General features: G+C 43.5%; 1 protein-coding gene across 5 annotated transcripts in view; it reads left to right on the top strand.

The window, feature by feature from the left end:
* The window catches only part of tbc1d22a (TBC1 domain family, member 22a), a 118,937-nt gene extending 113,017 nt beyond the window's left edge, over nt 1-5,920 (top strand). For all 5 annotated transcript variants that reach the window (XM_071501820.1, XM_071501824.1, XM_071501819.1 and 2 more), the window contains one exon: nt 1,692-5,920. In XM_071501820.1, the coding sequence (XP_071357921.1) occupies nt 1,692-1,820 (129 nt within the window). In that variant the 3' untranslated portion in view covers nt 1,821-5,920. The remainder of the gene's footprint in view (nt 1-1,691) is intronic.
* Nucleotides 5,921-7,811: the final 1,891 nt, after the last annotated feature.

A 7,811-nucleotide genomic window follows, 5' to 3' on the forward strand; every position in this document is an offset into this window, starting at 1 on the left:
TGGATACCGTACACAGATAATGACATCTGGCCTCAGGTTTTGCACCTGGTATTACTAAAGTCCTGTTCACACCTGGCATTGATATGCATCCTGGTCTTGAGTGACCACTTGTGATGGCGTCTCACTTCCTGCTCTATATGCAAATAAACATCTACTCCTGAATGGGATGGAATGGTCTTTTGGACCCACAGCACATCATTTCTGTTTGCAAAGACCAAATGTCTTCGTTGCTTTTAGTCAGTCCAACTATGACAGACGGGTCTGTCGTCAATGTGTTTGTGTGAGAGAGAGGGCGGGCCAAGGAGGGGCTGAGTGAATCATTGCACTGTACACAGTAAAATAATGTTTTAATGATTTGTAGTAGTAAAATGTTTCTGGTTCATTATGAAGTGTGGCAGTTGAGTAGGTAGTCCTTCAGACCACCTCCAGATGTGGTGTGAATGATCGCATCTCAAATACATCCTCAATGTGTCTTGAGTGTGTTCACAGCTGAGTCCCATGTTAATGTCAGGTCTGAGCAACTGTTCTCTGCTGAGTCTAATACAGACCTGAGGCTGGAACAGTTTTCCTCTGTACAACTAAAACAGAAACAAGGAGTTATGTCATTTAGAATACATTCAAACCATATATTCAGATGTTGCAGTCCTTAAAGCACCCTGTGATCTTCAAAACTTAGCTAAACAAACAGTAAACCGAGGAAGAGATGCAGCCGACTTCTAAAATCAGCCACATCTACACACCCTAATAGCACTTAATTAACTAGATTGAAGCATTCAGCAACCTACTGCTGCACTGGTTCGGCTTATTTCCCTTTGCCAAGGAACAGGTCATCTGTGGCTTTTTGCTGTGCCTGCTGGAGACAGCCGGATGAGGCTTAATTAGGTGACTTATTAACTTGTTGCACTGATTTTTTATTTTTTTTCTTAAATGCTGCTAAACTGCAGTGACTGCCCTCAGAACTGGCTGAGAGCACGGTGCAAACTAGATCACCTCCAGATCTGATCTGATCAATCCAGCAAATTTCCGTGCATTCTGGGTGCATGTACACTCTGCATTTTCATGCATTCACTTTATCCAGATAAGACATTGAGTTAGAGAGTGCATGTTTTCAAGATGATAGAGACAGGAAACTTGGCCACCCTCACTATTAGGCCATCAGGGTGCCCTCAGATTGCATGTAAATAACCAGGTGTAAATTGGGTCCTGAACACCAGTATTTGAATTTTGTCTGAATTGGTTTCCTCTCTAGTGGACGTTTGTTGCCAACCTGTGCGTCCAAGCAGCACTCTTGTTTCTGATGCCTTATTTCTTCTTTATTATTTTAAGAAAACCCAAATTGGTTCTTTGTCAGATACAGAGGAATTAAAACACCAACGCAAGAGCCTGACCTAAGCCCACACTGCAGAATTTGAAAATTAGCTTGCTGCGTTCTGCATAGATATCATGTTCCTTAATATCATAAAACACATCAACCACTGCCCACATAGTGTGATATCCCCTTCCTCTCCCCATCACCTTCTCTGCCCTCTTAGCTGTTAAACAGTTGCTGATTTATCTTTGTCTTTATCGTCTTCTGGCATCAATATTTTTCTGAAACTGTTGTTGACTATGCTCGTTTCCTCTGACTCTTTCATAGTGTGTATTTCTCAGTCTTTTTAAATATGTTTTTTTTTTCTCTTTTTTTTCAACAGGGGCTAATGATCCTTCTGCAGAATCTTCCCACAATGCACTGGGGCAACGAGGAAGTGAGCGTGCTGCTGGCCGAAGCCTACAGGTTGAAGTTCGCCTTCGCTGACGCGCCCAACCACTACAAGAGATGATAAGCGTGGCTCTCTGCAGCTGCTCTCCTCCTCCTCCTCTTATTCCTCCTTTTCCCTCCCCACAGTCGTCTACTGAACTGAGAGGCCTCTATTCCTCCGTGGAAGGACCTCCCCTTTTCTTAACCTCCCTTTCCCAGATTGCCCAATGGGCCTTTCAGCTACTATGAGATTCGAATCAGCCAATGAGTGGGCGGACGTGCGGTGTAGCATTCTAACATGTTGATGTGGAGCCTTTTTTTAAATTATTTTTTCTGATCAGCTCTGAAATGTGCACTCCTGCAGTCCAGTGCAGGTCCCTCTTCTTCATCATTGAAGACCACACCGCAACTTTGTGTTGGAGTTTGGTCCGCTCAAGCTGACGCCTCAAAAGCAACCTCAGGCCTGATGCAGGACCATGAGCTGTTGCTCAGCAGCGCCTGGGGTGTAGTCTGGCTCAGAAGAATGTTCTTTCCTGCTTACTGTTATTTCCAATACCATGGCAATATATTGTTCTCTGTTCCCCAAGGCAAAGCTGTGACCTTTTTCCAGTTTGCAAAGACAAAGAAAGATGGCAAGAAGGCACTGAGCTAGATGGTTTACATATCTGATCCCTTCTTGTGGTCACAACACAACCCGAAGGACCATGTCCCCTCCTCTTGTTCTTTTTTCTTCCTCCCGCCTCCTGCCAGGAGGGACACAGATTGTTTTCCTTCATGAACACACCAGGATTTCATAGAGAGAGAGAGAGAGAGAGAGAGAGAGAGATTGTCAGTCTAGAGGGAAAGCATCATGTCCCCCTCCTTCCACAGACCACACACACCAGCTCAATCCCCCATATCCTGTCCTTCCACCCGCACACCAGCATCACAGCGTTTCACGGAGTGTAAGACAAACAGTGGTGAGAGCTGCCGGTCAGGAGAGTCACCCGTCGACAGCTTGACATCAACGGTAATAAGCCATTAGGAGTAAGAAAGCCACTTATTACCACTCATTAGGTTTTCCTCAGACCTGTCTATATGAAGAGCCACGTCTTATCTATTAACCCCTCCTCCTCTCTGAACTACTGGAGACTACCTCAGAGCACACATTAACACACAAGTCGAAACAACTGGAAATCTACTCATTAAGGCATGAATGGTCACACAGTACACTATTCCTGTTCAATTCAGAAATTGAATTCTCCTCATGGAAGCTAAATTTAGGAAACTGTGAAGATCAAAATTAACCATTTCGGCTTAATTAAGGGAAAGTTTCTGTTTTCCTCACCTCATGTCTGATTATATTACAATATAATCAATATTACAATATTACAATATTACATATTGCCTGGAGAGGAGTTCCACCACATTTAAACACAAATTTAATTCAAGTAAAGTTTCAGTTTGTCTTTACCCAGCTCAACATTAATGACTGATTCTTAATATAGCTCTCATCATGTCACCCATTAGGCCTTTATTGCCTATAAACATATGAAAGACGTCTTGCACATTGCAAATGTAATTGAACATGCTTTGTCCATGTTCTTAACTGAATCATGTGTAAGAAGCACTCGGCTGCTGCAAGACAAAATAACATCTATGCTAGTGTGCACAGGAAACCAGTCCATTATAACCTGCTTTCCTGCACCGCTTCCCAATGAAAGCAGCTCATCTTCAGGACGCTCGTCGATCCTCTCTCCATGTTGTTATATAAAGCTGAAGGTAAGCTGCGAAGCTGTGTGCACCTGCACCACCGCAATCTCTTCCAACTGGTCTGGCAAAAGTAGAGTTCATTTTAGAGACAGACCCTCTGCTGCAGATAAAAACATGTTGGGACAGAAGCAGAATCATGGCTTTAAATGTTTTGCTTGCATTTGATTTGAAATGTCTTGGAAAATGTAGTCTCTGACTGAAACATGACTCAACAGATAACAATTATTACACATAACTGTAACCATAAAATAATTTTACACATAGTGAGCTGCACATAACTGAACAAAAACCGCAGGTGCATTTAAACACAAGCTTATTACTCTTGTGCACGACCTTCCACGTAACACTGGCCATTGTAATCATAGCGTTACAGCACCTTTGTCTTCTTCACTGTCTTTGTTGCGTATGTTGTCCCGTACATTTAAAGCACATGGGATGTCTTACCTTAAGTCAGTGGCACCATACTGGTGTAATGTTGGGTGGAGGTGGTGGGGTTGGTGGATGGAAGGGAGGAGGGGGGGGTAATCAGACATTCATGATATAACACAAGGCTGTTAACGTTTGGAGCCTCCTGTCGCGACTCCGCCAGGATCCATTATTGTCACCGGAGCTCCACAAAGACGGTGTGCATAGGTGTGTGAAGGGGAGACGGAAGGAGAGAGGGAGCGAGTTGTGTTTCTTTGGAAGTTTCAGGGCTTTTTCTGTGAGAGCTGTCAGTCTTTGATCACACGTCAGGATTTTTTTCAACACAGCCTGCGCCAGTTTCACAAGCGCCCTCATCTCCCATGCTCTCTGACAAGGAAAAACACTTAATTTAAAACTGAATAGCCTTTTTTTTCTCTCTCTCTTTTTGTATCAGATATATTCTTTCAATCAGCATTTTAAAGATTTGTCTTTTTCCTTTTTGGTTTTTATTTTTTTATGCTGTTTACATGACAAGTCTATTAAGTTGTGCCTGACTCTGGAGACACGAGACAACATCCTAGATATGTTTTTGATCTCAAATTAACTTAGAAAGGTTTTAGATTTCTGTAAGCAATATTATGACATTTTGAATTTGCTGTGAAAAGACAGAAAATATCTTTTTTTTGTTTGCACATCTAGGTTTTGTGGTGTGTAAGCCGCCAATGTAAACTGTTTAATTATCCTATGGGCATTTCCTCCACATTAATAGTCCAAACTTGGCCACAGACTGTTTGCTAATTAGCGATGGTCAAAGCTTAGCAACTGTCAACCAGGCACAGTAGGCCTGTCAAGCTTTTAATTTCTCCACATGCTGAAATGGTGCGCATCAGACATGCAGCATTTGAAGGGTTTGGAGGGTCATGTCTGTAGTATTTCCCCAAGCCAGTCCCGGATGCTTTCAGAGTTTAGGCTAACGTTAGCGGCACCATCCATCAGCCCCTTCCTCTTCCTCTGGTCTTGAATCTGCCAACGTTGTCATTGTGAACTGAGCATGTGCTGAGAATGGAAAGCTTGACAGGCATAGTAACAGTAACTGAGGGAGGCGGGGCTTAGCAAACAGTCAGTTATTTTCCTGTTCAAGATCCAAAGCCCTACTAGAATACTTTGTATTAAAACGTTATGTTGCCTTATTGCACATGTTAATATTGAACACTGTGGGGGAATAAGTGAAGTCAGTGGTGACAAGGGATGCCCAGGGCAACAGTGTTGGAGGCTGAGAGTTACTGCACACTCTGTGAATGTGTGTGTGTGTGTGTGTGTGTGTGTGTGTGTGTGTGTGTGTGTGTCCACGCATGTGTGTGAGTATGTATGAGTCATGGGCAAACACTGGAGGCCCCACACTGCCTCCTCTTCTTTTGAAATTGTAAGAATTATTTCTCAGTTTTTGCTGTAACGTCACACGCAGTAATTTCCCTTTAACAACAATTAGCTGCCTGTCAGGTTTTTGTGAAATGAGATGCTTTAATAAACAAACACACAAGCACATGCTGTTGATCCCAGTGTCAAATTAGCCTGCCTGTAGCCCACCGGCTCCCAGCACACACACGTCTCCATGGTGATGAAGGCCTAGGTGCTATCTGGCTGGAGCCCTATTTCTATTAGAACACACACACACACACACACATATGCAGGCAAACTTCAAACATTCTTTGGAGCATCTTCAGGAGGGTATCCTTAAGTAACATTTTCAGCTGCTTTCATTTCTTTTAGAGTTTTTTTTTTTTTTTTTTTTTTCCTCGCTCTACTTCTGCAGACATGAAAATATGTTTATGAAAACCAAACTGGGGGGAAAAATAAACCCTCCCGTGTGTGTTGCCTCATGAGCACTCAGAAAAATCTAATAATACTAGAGCATTGTGGGTGACAGGAGTTGTGGTTCTTGAATTTAAAATGTGTACAGAGAAGATTTTGAAACAAAAATCTGTAAATAGAAAGTGTAAATAAATCCTATATATGACAAAATTGCTTTGAATGTGGCGTCGTGTTGTGCGTAAGCTTCCCAGTACTGTTGTGTGTACGTATGAGAGAGTGGAGGATATGAGCAGGAAGAAATTCATCGCACCTCTAAATATTCCATGTCCAATTGCAGTGAATTAAACTAATGCTATGATATATTTCAGAGCATCATGTCCCCTGTGCCTCTCTATATAAACAGTCTTGAAACCTTGTGCCTGTGCATGCATTAGCCGGCGCGGCGAGCCGGCCGTGGCTAACAGCTGCACTAATGTGCAGCGCGTAGGTAATTGTATTGGTTGTATTCATACACCATTCCCATACACACAGTCTAACAGGTAAACACCTTCTTGTCTGATCCCTCTGGAAGCAACGGCAGCACCAGCTCGATTAATGAGACTTTCTTCTTGTGTGTGTGCATGTGTGTGTGTGCGTGCGTGCGTGCGTGCGCGCGTGCGTGCGCGTTGCAGACAACAGGAAGGAATGGAGAAGATACTAAAACGAGAGCCAGCTGCATTCACTTGCAAATGTGAGTGCATACCTGTGTGTGTGTGTGTGTGTGTGTGTGTGTGTGAGAGAGAGTGCATACCTGTGTGTGTGTGTGTGTGTGAGAGAGAGAGAGTGCATACCTGTGTGTGTGTGTGTGTGTGTGTGAGAGAGAGAGAGTGCATACCTGTGTGTGTGTGTGTGTGTGTGTGTGTGTGTGTGTGCGCGTGTGCGCGCGCGCGCGCTAGCACATGCGGCAGCAGTAGAAGCGCCCTCGCTCTCGTTAAGCTGACTGATGTTCACACAGGCAGCCAATTATGGAGTGCCGGTCACTGAGGACTCCAGTCACTTCATGGGAAATTAAAAATACATTAAAACCAACAATGGTCGCAGGAAGGTGCCTGCTTGCGCACGTGCACACACTCACTCTCTCTCTCTCTCTCTCTCTCTCTCTCTCTCTCACACACACACACTAGGGTAGTCGGACAATTAAAGATGGAAGAAGTGCCAACAAAGAACCAGCTGGAGCTCACTACGAAGCTAAAGAGATATAGCACAAATATCACAATCAATGGCTGTTTACTATTTATATGTACAATCTGTCACTATTATAGTATCATCCTTCCCTGTTTACCGCCAAATGCCCTCCTAACCCCCCCTCATTTACAGGCCTATAAACCAGTATTTACCAGCGTGAGTCCTCTTCATCAGGGGCTCACACAGTGCAAATGTTGTGGCACTCTGGGATCACTAAGGCAGAAATGTCGAGACAGACTTTCATGGAAATTTAAGCCTGAGTCTGAAATCAATTTCCTGATCCAATTTTTTTTTTTTGAAGACAGGATCTGCACAGCCACAGCATTATTATCACAATAGAGGATAACACGCACACAGAGGATGTCTCAGGAGAGGATTTTTGATGCACTGTTGAGGCCACGGCAACAGTGATGGAAATTAGTTTCAATCTAAAGTTTCTGCTGAGGCAACAGAGGGAGCCAAATATGTTGAAAATTATTTCTGGCTTCTTAAGAGCAGCAAATTTTGTGTTAAATTTTAAATACACCTCCATCTGTCATTAATCTGTCTCAGTTTCATCTGCACAAGTACATCTTCCTTTTCAGAAAATCTACAATGAACTACAGCGTCAGTCTACAGTGATTCAGGTGCTGTCTTTGCTGTGACTGTCCGAACATCAGCAACTTCCTGTTTTGTTTTGTTTTGTTTTTTTTTTGCAATCTTTTTATTCCTCATCCAACTAAGAAGGCAAATCAAACACCTGCACAGTGACCATGATAATCTGTCTGCGAAGACACAGGGGACACAGCCAATCTTAGCTGGAGGATCATCGCGGCCACTGTGCAGGTGTTTTGGTTTGCTTAACATGCCGGTAAATGGTGGCGAGTTTGACGTGTGGTTT

This window comes from Trachinotus anak, unplaced genomic scaffold, assembly GCF_046630095.1.
Source record: "Trachinotus anak isolate AG129_WGS33_773 ecotype Australia unplaced genomic scaffold, CSIRO_AGI_Tana_v1 ptg000018l, whole genome shotgun sequence".
Classification (NCBI taxonomy): domain Eukaryota; kingdom Metazoa; phylum Chordata; class Actinopteri; order Carangiformes; family Carangidae; genus Trachinotus; species Trachinotus anak.